Consider the following 17,970-nt stretch of genomic DNA (forward strand, 5'->3'; position numbering starts at 1 on the left):
AAAGCAAAATTCTTTTGCTCGTGTGTGTCACGCACCCTCAAAAATTGGTGGCACCTGAGATGGATCCCTGATTATTTTCATCTGATCTTTGTCCCTTGTTATCATATCCCTGTTTTTGTGTCTCTAGTTCACAGATGATCCAACTCTTGCAGTGTGTAATGACAGTGGTGGATCCGTTTTTGAGCTTGCTTTCAGGTAAATTATTTTAAATTTTAAGTAAATTAAATGACTTCGTTGTTTATGCCTCTTTGCCGGTGACAGTCGTGGCTGGAGTGGGCAGTGATCTCAATGTATTGTATTGATTATAATCTCATATTGCTTGTGTCTTTTGCTGTATGGATTCTAATGTAAAGCACATTGAAATGTGCTTTAAAGACAACAAATAGCCTAGACTTTTTTCCAGAACATGATTGTTGTCCCAGTTTTAGTTTTGACTCTGTATTGTTGGATTTTAATTTAGAATTTGTTTGTATTATTTTGTTATTTATTATTATATCCACTCGACACTGTGATCTTGCGTCCGTCTCATTCCTCATATTTGGCACAAACATCAACTTGGACTAAGGAATGAACTCACAGGAATTTATTGGTCAAAGGTCACTGTGACCTCACAAAACATGTTTTTGGCCATAAAAGAATTCATACGCAAATGATGACAAAAGGTCAGCTTCACTGGGACATCGTAATGTTCTGCAGAAACACTCTTCTGGCTGCTACACAACATCATATTTCAGAAACAGAAGGGGAGATATTTGGTCAGATACTGAATTGGTGACACTAATCTTTAGTGTCCACTTTGAAACTGTGCTGATTGTATAGATCTTCTCTGCTGCCGGGGGGAAGATGTGTGTGAAGCATCCGTGTTTTCACGGACATTGATATAAACTCTAAAAACAACTTGACTGATTCTCTGAGGCAAACAACTGCAAAGCAGTAATTCTAGTTTTCATTTACTTCTCCTCCTTCCTTTATTATCTCTATACTTTCTCTGTTCTTGTTTCATCTTTATTTGTTACCCTCTTTCACTCCTCTTCCCCTCTGTGTGTTTCTGTTAATGGTATGTGTTTGACTTTATCTCCAGGAGGGTGATGGGGATGCGGTCCTGTGACTCGCGGTGTCTGTTTAGTGGTTCTAAAGGGGAGGTCTGCTGCATTGAACCGTTGCACGCTCCTCCAGACTTCAGAGACCATCCCATCACACACTACTCTCTGCTGGCCATGGCCTCTCTCACGAAGGTACATGAACACACACAGTTCCAGTCACAGTGTGTCCTCCATTCTCTGCTTATCCACCCAGCTGTGTGTTAAGTTTGGGATGTTTTTGTCTTTTGATTTTCTCTCACCAGATTCTGGTTATTGGACTGAAGCCCTCGCTCAAAGTGTGGATGACTTTTCCCTACAGCAAGGTCTGTATATTTGTTTACCTGTTCATCTTGATGTTAATGAGGACATGTCGGCTCAGATTCATTGATACAATGAAAATTTGATAAGGTGTTATCAGTTAGAGTGAGTTCCTGAATGCACACATAGTAGGTGTTGTATATTGGATTAAAGGGTTCATCTCACAGAACTTCTTAGAAGTTATGGGTCATGTACCAACAATGAAATTTATGAGTGAAATTCTCTCAAAGTTGAACTGATGAGCATTGTCAAAGGCGGGGAAAAGTATCGAAAAGTCCATCTCAAGAAACATCTCAAACCTAAATTGGACCAAAGTTTTCTTACCACTTGTCTGTGCTCTTAAAAGCTACTATACTGTCATAAAATAAATGAATTATGTCTTTGTGATGCCTCCACTGTCCCTGCTCAGGTGTTTTCGTGGCTAAAAAAAATAGAATGTATCCCGCATGCAGCCTTAGCTCAACTGTAGCAACAATTTGATCCAGTCAATTTATATTTGTTTTATATAGCCCAAAATTACAAATCACATTTTTTTTCTCAGTGGGCTTTAAAATTGGTGTAGCATACAACACCCTCTATCCTAAGATCTAGTGACCTAAATGTTATCACTAACACATTTGCTTTTTCTACTGTGACAAGTCAAAATGGCTGCTATTAGAAAGGCCCTGTTGCTGACATCCATAAATCTCTGTGATGTTTATTAAAAGGAATGTGATGACTTGTTTCTATGATTTTGGTACTTCTTCTGTTCGTGCTGTTTGTGTGTCTGCCATAGTGGACATTTTTTTTGCCACATGGCAGTGAGAGATGTTTTCAGCCATATTTTCACACAGCTATGAACATTTGGAACATGACATTAATAGGTTAATTACTGATGTGATGTAATGTGTTGTCTTTCACCAGTCTGATCCATCCAGTGTCCCTCAGCTGGCGTGGCAGTTTGTTCCTGTTCAGAAGACAGTCAACCCGATTCTGGCTTTTTGTAAAGGAGACACAGTCCACTTCCTCCTGGTATCTGCTCAACTCCCTCTTAACTTTAATATAGTAAAATTGAGATGCATTGACTGATCAGCCCGTGACCAGAATCTACCCAGACCGGTGACTGGCCGGGCGGTCTCAACTATAGCCAGTTTTGTGCCATCAAATTTACATTTAACCGCCTATCGTCACAGCTGCTGCAACTTGTTCCCGTTTCCAGGTCATCAAATATATATATACATATATATATATATATATATATATATATGTATATATGTATGTAAAGAAATGTACAGCATTGTCCTAAGCCAGTTGGTTACAGGCAAGTGATACTGGTTTTTAATATAATAGTTCCCTGATACCAGTGCTGGACTTGGCACATTTGGCACCCTAAGAAGGGCGTTCACCCCCGTAATTAATATTTTATAATATTAATTATAGAATAAATATTATTACTGTAAGCTTTTATATTTATTGTATTTATTACGAACAAGAGCTAGAGGAATTAACACAAATGAACAACTTAGCTAACAAATATGTGCAAATTTGCAAAATTCGTCTTCTTATTTCTTATTTTTTGGCGCCCTAGGTGGCTACGCATGTCACCTGTGGGAATATCCACAACTGCCCGATAAAGTCAACATGCTAAACTGTACGCAGGGCATCAGCTTTTAGTGTTTTAATGTTCTCCTCTGTGCTATTGTTTGTTCAGGTAAAGAAGGAGGAGACGGGGACCATCCATGTCATCAAGCAAAAACAACTCCACCTCAGCTGTGACATCATTAGCCTTAGTGTAAGTACCTAACTCAAGTCACTGGGCCACTGTAATATTGAGTGTTCAGAGAGCTTGGGCTTGGTCAGGAACATTTGATGTTATGTCATTGTTTGTGCCGTGCTGGTTGCCTTCATGTAGCAACAAGCTGAATTTGCAAGGGCAGCTGCATGGACAGTGTAACATTACGTATACATATTGTTTTTTATCAAACATTTAGTTGAGTTTGCCTTGGTCATCTTGACCTTGATGCATACCAGGTAGTTCTTTTTTACCACAGAGGTGATCCATGTATGAATAAAGACACAAATCTCTGTTCGCTGCATGACCCGTTCTCCTCCTGTCTCCATGTCTCTGCAGTGGATTAACAGTCGTACGCTCGTCCTGGTAGACAGCCATGAAAAGCTGCAGGTTGTGGACCGGCCCAGTCAGGAGGTTTTGGAGACACTGGACTTGGAGCAGGTGCAACTGGTCTACAATAGCCGCCATTTCAAGTCGCTGGCAACTGGAGGGAATGTCTCCCAGGCTCTGGTGAGGGATTAGTTGATGGGGAACAAGGTCAGAGGTTCAGACCTTCATTTACAGGGTTAAGGGCAGAGGTCAAGTTTAAGAATGCTCTGCAACAGTCTTCACTTTATAACAATAGTGATAATGAATTAGATTTTGAAGGTAAGAAGTTATTGATCATAAATAAATGGCTGATGTGACTACACAGTCAAAAATGGAGGACAAATCCAGAGTCGTTGAACTATTTAAAAAAGCATGCTGAAGTTTAACTCGGGCTAACATAAGGCTTTAATAGTCTAAGTTAGAAGGGGATTACACACCTAAAGTCATTTTAACAGGACCTGTGTGTGTGTGTCTAACAGTGTGTCTCTGTTCCAGGCTCTAGTCGGAGAAAAGGCCTGCTACCAGTCAGTCTCCAGCTATGCAGGACAGATTATCTATTTGGGCACCAAGGTACTGTGTTGTGTGTGTGTGTATTAAATACTGTTTGTTGTCTGTGTGCGCAACAGCTGTGAACTGAAGTTTCTGTTCATGGAGTTTTATTAGTCTGAGTCTGACGAGAACCTGCTAAGATTCAGTTAAAAATGTCTCTTGTTTTAGTCTGCAGTCAGTTTTCTTATTTAACAGTGTGATGTTGTTCTCCTGTCTTGCAGTCCGCTCACATTATGACTCTAAGAAATTGGAGAGAGGTATGTTTGTGTGTATATACTGCCTATTTGGTAAAAATCCATTAAGAGAAGATATTAATAGAAGATACATTTCTTCTTTGTACTGGAAATTATTTAGTGTACGTCACTGCTCGCTTTGCACCTGATCCATGTTCCCCCTTGTCTCTGTCCATGTACAGCGAATCGACTGCCTGTTGAAGCAGGAGCATTTTGTTGAGGCTCTCTCTCTGGCCTGGTCCTTCCATGAAGGAACTGCTAAAGCTGTGGTTGGTGGGTATAACACACACATCACACATCTTTAAATCAGCCTTTAAATCAATGTGTTCATGAAGACCTGACTGTAGGTGTCTTCCACCAAGTGTTTGGTTCCACCTCTGTTTACTGACATCACTTGTGTTGATGAGGCTCATTTAAGTGTCAGTCATGATGATGATGACTGTAGAAGAATGTCCTCTTCCAGCTCTGGCAGTCCTGTGTATGTTCTCTATTTGAAACTGGTCAGATATTTGCTAATATCGACGTACAAAGTGATCACATGCAGCAGGTGCCAACTGCTACTTGTGCCAACTCGTAGGCAGAAAGTTAAACACAGTCAAGTCAATGACATGTGATGGCTCCTCTGCCATTCAGTGTTACCTAAATTCAGAAAACATCACTTGTTTGTAGTCTGCTGTAATCTCTTCACTGTGATAGTCAATTTTCAGGAGACAGAAAACCCTTTTTTTTTTTTTGGTTACATAAAACCCACTTCAGTTTTTATTTTGAACTACAAAAAACTGTGAAACCAAGTGTTTCAACTTGGATTTAAGTCACTGGACAGACATGGTGGTCAAAGTATTTAAAAAGACTGAATATTTAATAATCATTAATTCACGTCATGATTTACGGTACATGTATGTAGGAGAGCCATGTTACAGAACATGCAGTTTGACTGGTTATTTTATTCTTTTTTGGGGCGGTCTCTTTCATAGGATTCAGTGGGCCTGAATACATCATGTTTGTCATGAAATTTCAATATGTGTGCCTTACCATGCAATATTTTGAATATATAAATTTTAAAATAAAAATCAGTTGTTACAATATGAGAATAATGTGTGGTGTGTGCTTATTCCAGGTTTGTTTGGAGATCCAGTGAAAAGGAAGGGAGTGGTAGCTGACAAGGTAAGAACAGAAACGTGCCACCTGCTGTATTAAATCTGGTCCCTGGAAAGTTTATTTCAATATTCCTGTGCTCATCTCTGAACTTGTAACACTGTGTGTGCAGATGGTCGAGATCCTTTTCCAGTTTGCAGAGCATGCTCTGAAGAAGTGTCCGGAACAAGGCAAGATCCAAGTGATGGAGCAACATTTCCACGTAAGCTAACATACCCTAAAAACACACCTTTCAGTGTCCAGTCTGCCACAGAATCAGCCCAGTCACAGAATACTAACAGCTGGGCGAACACAGTGAAAGTCTAGAGAAAATACAGTGTAGGCATGTAGCTCACATTTAACCATCATGGCCAACAATTCAGCATCGATAATTGAACAGTTCAACATTTTGGGAAATATACTTGTCCTTCTTTCTGATAGTGAGATGAAAATATGAACATCAATCTCATGTCAGTGTGTTTAGTACAGAGCTGGAGTCAGGACATAGTATAAAAAGTAACAGCAGGTGACTGTCCAGTTCAAGAATGCACCTGCCAACACCTCTTAGGTTCACTAATTAAGACTTTGTGTCTTATTTGTTTCATCTATACACAAACAGAAATGTTAAAATGTGAAGTTGTTGTTTTGCAGGGAGGTTTACACAGTAGATATTTTTTGAGGATCAATGGCTGAAACAGTTCCTACAATTTTGTCCACCCCTGTAGAAACTCATACTGTAATAACTGCAGATAATGTAATAACCTTATAATAATACAATAAAACTTTTGAGCAAACAATACCTACCATACAATAGAAGACCTTTAAAAGACTAAAGTCTGACACTCTCTCACATCTAAAGACAAGGTGAGTTTTTAGTCACACACTATAAGATTTGGCAAAGACTGAGGATTTTGTAGGGTCACTGTTTGAAAGACGACAACTAGATTCCTTTTGACATTATTTCCCATCCTGCCCCTGATGGAAAATATTGCTCCAAACTCTATTTGAGAAATATGACATTTTAACAATTCCTTACATGTCTGCAAAAACACATAACTCTAGAAATACTAGATAAAAGGTGTCATATCTCAACAGTATTCTTGTCAACATAATCCTTAAAGATAAACTGTATTTGGGTGCAAACTTTTCATTTTGGATTTTTTTCCTGAACTTGCTGCCAGCCTCCATTCAGATACACAAACAACAAACTTATTAGGTTAAGGTTGCAAACAATAGAAATATCAGGTTGGTACTGCAGTACAGTACATATCAGTGTGACTGATGAAGGAGTTTATCTGAAAGGGCTGTGGGGGTATACATGTATCAAACAGGAAATTTTGGGAACCTCCGCTCTTTAGTGGGCAGCGCGGTAGTGCAGTGATTAGCACTTATGCTTCACAGCAAGTTCAAGTTCAAATTCACTGGCTTGTGTGTGGTTGTGTCAGCCCTGTGATAGTCTGGCGAACCTGTCCAGCGCGTTCCCCACCTCTAGTCTAGTGTCAGCTGGGATAGGCTCCAGCCCCCCCCATGACCCTTTACTGGATAAGTGGTTACAGAAAATGAATGAATGCTCTATAGTAGTTTTCAGAGTGTCTTCTCCTATTTATTGAAATGATTAACTGAAGAGCATTAACGTTCTCGCTCTTTCTGTGTCTCTGTGATGTGTTCAGGATGTGATTCCAGTCCTGGTGGAACACTGCCTGCTGCTAAAGAGGCCGTAAGTATATATGCATTCATGGGCACATAAATGCAAACACACAACCATCAAAGAAAGATCATGAGGCTAAAGGCCCAGATACACCAGGGCCGGCTCCAGAGAATTAGTGCCTTGCCCAGAAATATTGCACATGAACACATTACAGCTGAAAGCCAACCAGCATGTACATTCTGCACCTGTGTGACAGGACATACCCCTTCACACCAGCAGATGGAGGTAGTCTGTATTCGTCATTAAAAAAGGGAAACCAGAAGACCTGCTTTATGCTAGTTAGCCAGTTAGCACATTCACAACACAATCCAATTTTGAAAGACGGTCTCTGGACCTTTAGACTCATGTACTGCCAGGAAGTAGTGTGTCAGTGTGACCGAAGAAAAAGGCTTTTTTCTCATGGTCCAAACCAACTGAACTACACTACAGTTGTGAATGAGAACTATCAGGGTAACATGTCAAAGAAGTCCATTAAGTATATAAAGCCTTAAGTGTGTGTGTGTGTGTGTGTGTGTGTGTGTGTGTGTGTGTGTGCAGGGACCTGCTGTTCAACCAGCTGTATGCTCGGCTGGTGGAGAACACGGTTGCTAAGGGAGTCTTTCTGGAGTCACTGGAGTCATACATTGTTGGGGATCGCCTCGGTCACCTCACCACGCCCATCATGAAGGACCTCTTGGCCCATTACCATGGTAACGGTATGATGGACAGCCTGGAGAGATGCATTGTTCATCTGGATGTGACCAGCCTGGACATACAGCAGGTGTGTGTGTGTGTATATGTCTGTGTACAGGAAGAAGAAAATCAGTGAGGACTTGTTAGAAAACAAAGTATTTAGTCTCAACGTTTGGCTGGTGTCATTTTCACAAAAAGTCTTCTATGTGTGTGTGTGTTTGTGTTTGAAGGTGGTTCAAGTGTGCTGGGAAAACCAACTCTATGATGCTCTGATTTATGTTTACAACAGCGGAATGAATGACTACATTACACCTATGGAGGTAAGTCCTTTACCAAATGTCAGAGTTGATGGAAAGTTGCATTATGCCACACCACAAAAACAGTTCAGGAACGGCCCAAGGAACATGACAAAGAGCTCAAGGCATCACCCTGGCCTTCAGATTCCCCAGATCCCAATCTGATCGAGCATCTGTGAAACATGCTGGAATTTGGAGGGCAGGTCGATGCCTTGACCTTGTTGCATTGTTCCTCAGCCCATTCCTGAACAACTTTTACAGCGCAGCATGGCACATTATCCTGCTGGATGTGGCACTGCCACTGGGGTGTGCTGTTGCCATGAGGAGGTGTACTTGGTTGCAACAGTGTTTGGGTGGGTGGAGTGTGTCAAATGGCATCCACACAAATGCCAGGACCAAAGGTTTCCCAGCAAACCATTATATTCTAACAGGATGATCAGTGTTACTCACATCACCTGTCAGTGGTTTTAATATTTTGGCTGGTTGGTGTATATTTATATTATTATTACTCTGTTATTAAAATGCCATTGTATTTTGTGCAGAGCACATTATTACTTGTTTAGGACTCGAAACTTAAAGTTTAGGACTTGGGATTTGACTCTGGACTTGCCTTTCTTGACTTTGGACTTGAGTGCAATGATTTGAGACTTACTTGAAAGTTGCAAAACAATGACTTCGTCTGTACACATTTAAGAGTACAGTATAGATTGCTGATATAGAATATTCACATATTGTGTTCATTCTAATGTAAAGAAGAATCTGTTTTTAGTCGTCTGTACTTTTTGTCAACTACTAAATCTTTTTAATAGGAACTGTACATCAGGACCTGAGCAATAATTGATACCATACTTCACTATGTTTTCTTCTTCATGTTTATTTTTCAGAAACTTTTTGCAATGATTGGTCCACCACTTAAAGCTGGGAGAAGCCTGACAGGTAAGGCTGGAAACCACTCATCCTAGATTTCATAGCACCTATTTTAATCATATCGCTAGTATTTTAAGTTTGAAAAGCACATTAAAATCCTCAACTGTGCTCTGGTTCTTCTTGCACAGATGAGGAAGTGGTGATGGGAAACAAACTTCTGGTGTACATAAGGTCAGTTCGCACAGATAGCAGTTTATACCTGAGTCTATTAGTCTGTGGCACACATTGTAGCCAAGTCTGATATCTGCCTGTAGCTGCTACTACATGTTTACTGTCAAAGAGGAGCCACTCATTTAATGTGATTATAAGAGGTGTCAGTTAAGCTCTTCTATGTTATAGTCACCAAGCACCTCTGTGCCCCTTTGAATACATCATATCTCCCTCTAAATGATTTAACAGAACATTAACATAGTTAAGAACTTTACTTAAACTTTTTCCTATATTAAATGTAGTCTCCATTCATGTCTGTGTAATATAAATGGAAAAATTAATAACTGGAAGCTTTGGACATGTTGAAGGCAGTCTGTCTTCATTCCCAGCATAAACAAAATACTCAACAGCAGATTTGGTGCATTTGCAGAATGTCATAAAACCTTTGTCAGATGACTCTCTGCGTATTGGTTTTCCTGATATTGTGAAGGATGTCAGTTGAAACTTGTGTATTCTGTTTAATAGAAACGGTTCCGCTGTATTTATGGAAAACGGTAGTGTGACAGCTCGTCAGAGCCTAAAATTTGACTGTTAAAGTGGATTGGGCTCATATAGCTGATAGGGTTGTTAGACATTGCCTGAAAATAAATTCCTTGCATCATACAATATACTTGTAAACTATCACAAATGTGCATGGCAGAAAGTTGCTTGTTAATTTTTCCAGTCATAAATACATATATACACTGAACAAAAATATAAACGCAACACTTTTGTTTTTGCTCCCATTTTTCATGAGCTGAACTCAAAGATCTAAAACATTTTCTATACACACAAAAGACCATTTCTCCTCAAATATTGTTCGCAAATCTGTCTAAATCTGTGTTAGTGAGCACTTCTCCTTTGCCGAGATAATCCATCCCACCTCACAGGTGTGGCATATCAAGATGCTGATTAGACAGCATGAATATTGCACAGGTGTGCCTTAGGCTGGCCACAATAAAAGGCCACTCTGAAATGTGCAGTTTTGCTTTATTGGGGGGGTCTGGGGGGGTCAGAAAACCAGTCAGTATCTGGTGTGACCACCATTTGCCTCACGCAGTGCAACACATCTCCTTCGCATAGAGTTGATCAGGTTGTTGATTGTGGCCTGTGGAATGTTGGTCCACTCCTCTTCAATGGCTGTGCGAAGTTGCTGGATATTGGCAGGAACTGGAACACGCTGTCGTATACGCCGATCCAGAGCATCCCAAACATGCTCAATGGGTGACATGTCCGGTGAGTATGCTGGCCATGCAAGAACTGGGATGTTTTCAGCTTCCAGGAATTGTGTACAGATCCTTGCAACATGGGGCCGTGCATTATCATGCTGCAACATGAGGTGATGGTCGTGGATGAATGGCACAACAATGGGCCTCAGGATCTCGTCACGGTATCTCTGTGCATTCAAAATGCCATCAATAAAATGCACCTGTGTTCGTTGTCCATAACATACGCCTGCCCATACCATAACCCCACCGCCACCATGGGCCACTCGATCCACAACGTTGACATCAGCAAACCGCTCACCCACACGACGCCACACACGCTGTCTGCCATCTGCCCTGAACAGTGAAAACCGGGATTCATCCGTGAAGAGAACACCTCTCCAACGTGCCAGACACCATCGAATGTGAGCATTTGCCCACTCAAGTCGGTTACGACGACGAACTGCAGTCAGGTCGAGACCCCGATGAGGACGACGAGCATGCAGATGAGCTTCCCTGAGACGGTTTCTGACAGTTTGTGCAGAAATTCTTTGGTTATGCAAACCGATTGTTGCAGCAGCTGTCCGGGTGGCTGGTCTCAGACGATCTTGGAGGTGAACATGCTGGATGTGGAGGTCCTGGGCTGGTGTGGTTACACGTGGTCTGCGGTTGTGAGGCCGGTTGGATGTACTGCCAAATTGTCTGAAACGCCTTTGGAGACGGCTTATGGTAGAGAAATGAACATTCAATTCACGGGCAACAGCTCTGGTGGACATTCCTGCAGTCAGCATGCCAATTGCACGCTCCCTTAAAACTAATCAGCATCTTGATATGCCACACCTGTGAGGTGGGATAGATTATCTCAGCAAAGGAGAAGTGCTCACTAACACAGATTTAGACAGATTTGTGAACAATATTTGAGGGAAATGGTCTTTTGTGTGTATAGAAAATGTTTTAGATCTTTGAGTTCAGCTCATGAAAAATGGGAGCAAAAACAAAAGTGTTGCGTTTATATTTTTGTTCAGTGTAGTATATATATATGTAAATAGTGTATAAATACATATATATAAGTGTGTGTGTGTGTGTGTGTGTGTGTGTGTGTGTGTGTGTGTGTGTGTGTGTAGCTGCTGTCTTGCAGGAAGGGCATATCCACTAGGAGACATCCCTGAAGACCTCGTGGTTCAAGTCAAGAACCAGGTAAGTAGATACTAACTACTATCAAGTTCAAAAAACCTTAATTCTGAGCAGAAAAGTGCCCCACATTATTTCCGTTTGTCTAATCAGATGATTTGAGAGGTGGGCCTTCTGTGGTGGTCATGACAACAAGTTTGCAGTTGGTAAATAATGGAAGAGAAACTGGTGGTAGGGGTTGCTGAATACTCAGAGCTATACATCCAAATGAGAGATAGCAAATTGTCAAACTGCTCCTGAGTTATCCTAAAGTATTCCTGGAAATGGCCATCATGAAGGCAAAGCTCCTGTACCGACTGATGGTACTCCCTGTCATCCACCCTCTTTTTAAGGGTCTCATGTACCCACACAGATCTCCATTTCCCTGTGCCCAACAAACTATTTGCTGACAGCGTCTTACCCTCAACCAGAGGTACAGCAAGTACCCTCTGCCTGTGCATTTTAGTAACTACATACTATCAACTGTGAAATAAAAGAAAAAATAAACGATAGCTTGATTACACGGGAAGGTTAGGGTAAAGAAGTGGAGAGCAGCAAGCGTTTTTTTTTACTAGTGACATTCAATAAAAAAAAAAAAAGGCAGTGCGTTGCACCTTATTTTGCAACCTGCAAAACTCTGTCCCTGTGATTGGGGCCCTATAGAGCATAACTTCCTACAGTCACCATTGTAAAGCCACAGACATCACACTAGCATTTCTGCCAGAGCTATGAACCTTTCAGTATAAGAGCACACTGCAGTATTAAATGACTCCACCACCAGGTGTAGTTATAGCCTCATTTTATCCTCCACCCTGAAGAATTATCCCAAACAGTTTCACATACTAAGGTTACAGATTTTTGAGTAAATGAAAAAAGTGCTGCCGTTTGGTTGGTACTCAGTATCATCAAATACACTAAAAGGGTGCCCTCTGTTCATTTATTGCCTCTGTTTGTCAGTTGTTTAGTTCGATAAGCACTGCTGGGGGCTTGTGTTTGGAGGGTGGTGAGATCAGGATTAACACCACTGTTGTGTCATCTGAAGAAATGTAGTGGGCTAATGCCATGTGTGTCTGTGTGATTTGTGACAGGTGTTTGAGTTCCTTATCCGTCTACATTCAGCTGACTCGTTAGAGGAAGAGGAGGTTTTCCCATTTATTCGAACTCTCCTCCACTTTGACACCCGGGAGTTCCTCAATGTCCTCGCCATGGTGAGATTTCTTTATATCATTTCAATTCTTGTTCTCATAAATGTGTCTTATAGTGGGTCATTAAAGTTCATTAATACTTCTGCGTTGAATCAACGCCGTAGCTATGGCGTAGGCTCCACGTCGACGTACGCTGTAACCTGACGTGCACCTCCCCAGAATTGTAACTACGCGTTGCTGTTGTTGGATGTTTTCATACATCTTGAATTGTTTGGATTAAAGATGGACTGCACTCAGTAAAGGTTGCAGTACTGGTCTTATTTTGGTTAGGGATGCACCGAAATGAAAATTTGTGGCCGAAGCCGAATAAAATTAAACACTTGGCCGAATACCGAGTACCGAATACCGTTGTTTAGTTTTTCATTAGTTTTTGCAGATGAACCCCCTCCAGATTAGTGTTGTCACGGTACCAAAATTGGGACCCACGGTATGATACCAGTGAAAATATCGTGGTTCTGAGTAGTATCACGATACCACAGCAAAAATGAGGCAGATGTGCCTTTTGTCATTTATAAAAAGATAAATCACTTTTCTATAATACATCAATGATATTTCAATGGAATAAATTACTTATTGACTTATTCATACTTCAAAAACAGCATCAATAAGTGATTAACATAGGGGGGATCAAAATAAAATAAATAAATAAAATAAAAATCAACCAGCCACCCTCCTCCCCTGACAAGTAAAGAACAGTCCCTTCATAAGTAAAGAACAGTCCCTAAAGTGCGGTGAGGTTTGTGGACCGTTACCTGCCAAAGAGAGAAATGTGAACGGCTCGTTTCTCCTCTGACACGCCACATACCTGTGTGCTGCCACGGCTCGGCTGTTCAGGTACTTCTGGGCAGTCATGACGCCAAGAAGAGGACATTATTGGAGCCGGACTTCTCCGTCGCCAGTAAGCCTCATCTTGCACCGCGGAGCACTATGGCCGCCATATTTGTCAGGAATACATTCCTGTCTGTGTCTGTGACCCCCGTTCAACCCACAACCGGCAGGATTCGCCTTTTGTTTCTGCTGCTGGTTGAAATCTGTACTGGCACAGCATGCTGAATGATTTATTTTGCTCGCACAAAACTATTTTTCGTCGCAAATGCGAGTGCGGTGACGGACGGAGTAAAATATAGCCACACTGCCGACATTCTACTCCGTCCGTCACCGCATGCTGTTTGATTGCGTTATCAAAACACGCCGCTATTATTCGGCCTTGCTTTTCACTTATTCCACCGAATACCGAATGTGTGTTTTTTTGCAATATTCAGCCGAATATATAGGCCTTTGTGTTCTCATTATGCCTCTGTGCTGGTGACAGCCATGGCTGGAGGCATTATGTTTGGTTACCATGGGGTGGTGATTCTAGTTTTTCTACTAGATAATTTTAGTACCTCTGAAAGGTGAGATGCGCTTTGGCATTTTTTCTGTCATTTAAGATTTGGTTCTTACTTTTCTGTAGACATTTGAAGACTTTAAGAATGATAAGCAGGCCCTGGAGTACCAGCAGAGGATAGTGGACATCTTACTACAGGTAAAGTCACTGAAATTGTTCCATCCTCTGTTGTGTTTGTTTCACATGATTGTTGAGAGTGAAGACAGCATTGAGCATAAAAAGTAGCTTGGTATTTTTGTCCTTTGTTGAAACAGACAAAGTGATCTTGCAGAACCATTCACAGCACAAACCTTCTGCTTCACAGCAAATCAGAGAAAAAACTGGCACTAAACAGAAAATAATACAGTGACATGATCATCTTATGGAACTAGAGAATTTAACTACACAATATACCTCTGTTTTTCAAAGCCAACCACCCAATAGGACAGTATTTACTTTTTCACTTGAAGGGCTCCATGTTAAAACAGTAGCGGAGTCATCATGAAAAAGGAGTGGTTAATATCATTGACTACTGTTAAAGTTGTTATCTTCTCTGTCTTCTTTTTGATTATATATGTATGTCTATTTGGTTACCTAGGTGATGGTGGACAACCCAGACTTTACTCCATCCCAGGTGGGCGGGCTCTTCACTTTTCTGGCACGCCAGTTGGCTAAGCCAGACAACACGCTTTTTGTGAACAGGAAGCTCTTTGATCAGGTAACCAATCAGATCCCCCAGACACCCCAAGTATGTCATGATAGATAGTTTTATCCTGATACTTTCAACTCCAATCTGACATGACATGATATGACATGACATTATAGCTGGTATTATATGACAGTATATACAATTAAACTTCCTAAAGACAAAACGTGTGGGTCTCCTTTACCTCTGCATCATCCTCAGACAGTATTTACGTGAATAGCCAACCTCCTAACTGTCTTTCCAGGTTCTGGAGTTCCTGTGTTGCCCAGACGATGATTCCCGACACACTGAGAGGCAGCAGGTTGGTGAAGCAGGTCCCTATTTGTATGTGCTGGGTAGTTGTGTTCTTGTGTATGCTGTTTTTACTGCTGCTTTCATGTTTGATAATGCTCTCAGAAAGATTATTGAGATCCTGAAAGCCTATTCTGGACCAGTCACTAAAACACACACAGGAAGCAAAAAAGCATCTTGTCTAACAAGATAGCAGTTTGCAGAGCCACTTCATGTTGAAAGAATACTTCGTCTGGTAAATAAGTAAGGGTTAATGCCCGACAAAGTGTCCATTATCAGGAATTAATGGACGACGCAGAGGCGTGAACCATCCGACGTAACTGTAACCGTGCTTCCGAGAAGTCCATTCATTCCTGATAATGGACACCTCGAAGGGCATTAACCCTCTTATACCATGGTCACTTACCAAAGAAATGAATATTAAATCAATTATTTATGCTTTAATGTGTTTTACAGTTAAAATCATGAGTTTTTCACAAGCCACAGCTGAGCGGACTATTTAATCTCTGTAGTTCACAGGCGTTGCCATGGAAACCCGCTGTGGCCGCAGCGTAGAGAGCATAGCGACTCTGATCAGTGAAGGGAAGTGAGATGATGGCTAAACGTTACGTGATATTATTCAGAAGATGATTATTTCAGAAAGCCAGTGCACTTCTTACCGCTTGTGTGTTACAGACTCTGGTGGTCAGAGGATGATGTGCAAAAAAAAAAACTTGAGATATTACTTTCATGATTCATTGGCGTTCATTTATAGGCCCAAGAAAATTTGTTTCAAATAATCAACATCCAAATAGTAGGCTAGTCAAAATCGTTTTTAATTGCAACAAATAATTCATAAGCATATAGTAGTCGAGATTAAATCATATAAACACATTAACAAATTAACGATTGTTTCCTATTTAAAATTAAATGCTACATTACCATTAATTTGAAGTGAAATTTGAAAGTGATATGGGTATGTCCATCATAGTGGCATTTGAAGGACGGAGATTGACAGATTGAGTACTGCTTGTTGGGACATTTGGAGACAACAAGATGTTGCTCCAGTCTCGTCTCTCCTGCGCTGACGGAGCCCAATAATCCTGCAGGCTGCTCTCACACCGATGTCCCGTGACGGTCATGATCTGACAAGTTTCCAGGCCGGTGTCAGAGAGCCGACCTACAGCTGTGCTCTGGAGGCTGTGATTGGTGTAGACGCCGACCTACAGCTGTGCTCTGGAGGCTGTGATTGGTGTAGACCCGCGACTCCTTGTGCCGTTTCTCCCTTTTCTTTTCATTCTCTAACCTCTCTTCTTCTGCATCCCAGTTATCAAAATGATCAGATTCACGAAATAAATTAAATAAAACAATAAAATCACTCATGATGCCCGTTGTAATCCGTTGCCTCCGCTCTGAGTCTCCGTTGCTATGGTTACAAACTAGCAGTTGAGCCAGCGCAATAATTTAGAACCTGTCATCAGGCAATTTGACCAGAACGTCTTTTTAGCTGTCCACCCAACGGACACCCTGCAGCCAATCAGAATTGAGTATTCACCCAGACCATGGTATAACTATTAATATATCAATTTCTGACTGCATGTTACTTTGAGTTTGTAAAGAAAACTTTGTTTTTATCACATGCCTCCAAGGTGAACAGGAGAATCCAAAAAAGGGAAACATAGTGGGGACCACGTTTAACAACAGCACATCTATATCAAAACGTCAGTTTAGAACTCTCATACAAGTGTAATTTATCCAGTCGTATGCTCAGTACCTCCCAAACACATGCATTTTTACCAAAATGTTGCAATATAAAACACTTTCTACAATGAGTAGCTGGCCCTCAGTGGGTCTGAGTACACATGTGTGTATGAGCTTGGCTTGAACAGAGTTTAAACACAGACAAGTACTCAGGCACGCTACTAAGCCATGCATGAGACTGTTTGTACTGACATGTTTTAAATTGCATTTTAACAGATGTTTTCGTATAGTTTTGCAGCTGGTAAATGTGGTCCCTGTGTTGTAAAATTTAAAATTAAAATTAAGAATGTTTGAGCTTTTTGGATTCTCCGTTCACTGTGGAGTCATCTGAGAAAAACAAAGTTTTCTTGACAGATTCAAAGTAACACACACCAAGTAATGATATACAAACAGTCATTTGCAGGTGATGTATTCATTTAAATCAGTGTGTGTGTGTGTGTGTGTAATGTCTGCAGTCTGTAATTTGCTAGATGATGTCATGTCATCATGTTTCTGTTTTTTATTGTGATTGGTCTGTAGGTTCTGCTGGAACTTCTCCAGGTCGGGGGTGTTGTCCAGTTTAATGAAGGAAGGCTGTTGGCCCTGGCAGAGAAGGCCAAGTTGTGAGTAGCTGACCAAAGACCAAAAGTGACCAATGCAATTTTAACATCTTGTACCTTTGCAAATTTTCCATGCCGTTTTTTTTAGGATAGAATTTTGTAACTTTCTAGGGTTATGAGCTTACGTTGTCGTTCTAGGCTATGCAAAATTTAGTTGACATATTCACTGGATGGAGCTTTCCAAAAGTGAAAACAACTCCTTAAAAATATAATGGCTCTTTAGCGTCTGTGTGTTCCACTTTCAGCTGGCCTCTAATTTTGTCTGTCTACTGTTTGATGCTGGGCAGATAGTGAACAGCAGGTCTATCAGAGCGTTCTCACTGGAAACAGCTGCCGGTTGATTTTGGAAACAGAGTTGCTGAGAGCACTAAGACTGAAGCAAATGTTATATTATGATATGTTTTGCCACAAAATACAGTATGTGAAAAGAGGCTAAAAGC

The 17,970-nt window shown here is 41.0% G+C and overlaps 1 protein-coding gene across 1 annotated transcript in view; it reads left to right on the forward strand.

Annotated features, from left to right (window-relative positions):
• The window catches only part of vps8 (VPS8 subunit of CORVET complex), a 58,213-nt gene that overhangs the window by 27,864 nt on the left and 12,379 nt on the right, over positions 1-17,970 (forward strand). Inside the window, exons 9-30 of the mRNA XM_050070919.1 lie at positions 128-195; positions 1,082-1,235; positions 1,346-1,405; positions 2,304-2,411; positions 3,091-3,171; positions 3,511-3,681; positions 4,036-4,110; positions 4,311-4,346; positions 4,505-4,595; positions 5,440-5,486; positions 5,590-5,679; positions 7,127-7,173; positions 7,702-7,924; positions 8,067-8,156; positions 9,017-9,068; positions 9,188-9,230; positions 11,578-11,650; positions 12,712-12,831; positions 14,282-14,353; positions 14,793-14,912; positions 15,145-15,201; positions 17,451-17,533. Of these exons, the coding sequence (XP_049926876.1) occupies positions 128-195; positions 1,082-1,235; positions 1,346-1,405; positions 2,304-2,411; positions 3,091-3,171; positions 3,511-3,681; positions 4,036-4,110; positions 4,311-4,346; positions 4,505-4,595; positions 5,440-5,486; positions 5,590-5,679; positions 7,127-7,173; positions 7,702-7,924; positions 8,067-8,156; positions 9,017-9,068; positions 9,188-9,230; positions 11,578-11,650; positions 12,712-12,831; positions 14,282-14,353; positions 14,793-14,912; positions 15,145-15,201; positions 17,451-17,533 (1,961 nt within the window). The remainder of the gene's footprint in view (positions 1-127; positions 196-1,081; positions 1,236-1,345; positions 1,406-2,303; positions 2,412-3,090; positions 3,172-3,510; positions 3,682-4,035; positions 4,111-4,310; positions 4,347-4,504; positions 4,596-5,439; positions 5,487-5,589; positions 5,680-7,126; positions 7,174-7,701; positions 7,925-8,066; positions 8,157-9,016; positions 9,069-9,187; positions 9,231-11,577; positions 11,651-12,711; positions 12,832-14,281; positions 14,354-14,792; positions 14,913-15,144; positions 15,202-17,450; positions 17,534-17,970) is intronic.

Source organism: Epinephelus moara, chromosome 19, assembly GCF_006386435.1.
Source record: "Epinephelus moara isolate mb chromosome 19, YSFRI_EMoa_1.0, whole genome shotgun sequence".
NCBI lineage: Eukaryota > Metazoa > Chordata > Actinopteri > Perciformes > Serranidae > Epinephelus > Epinephelus moara.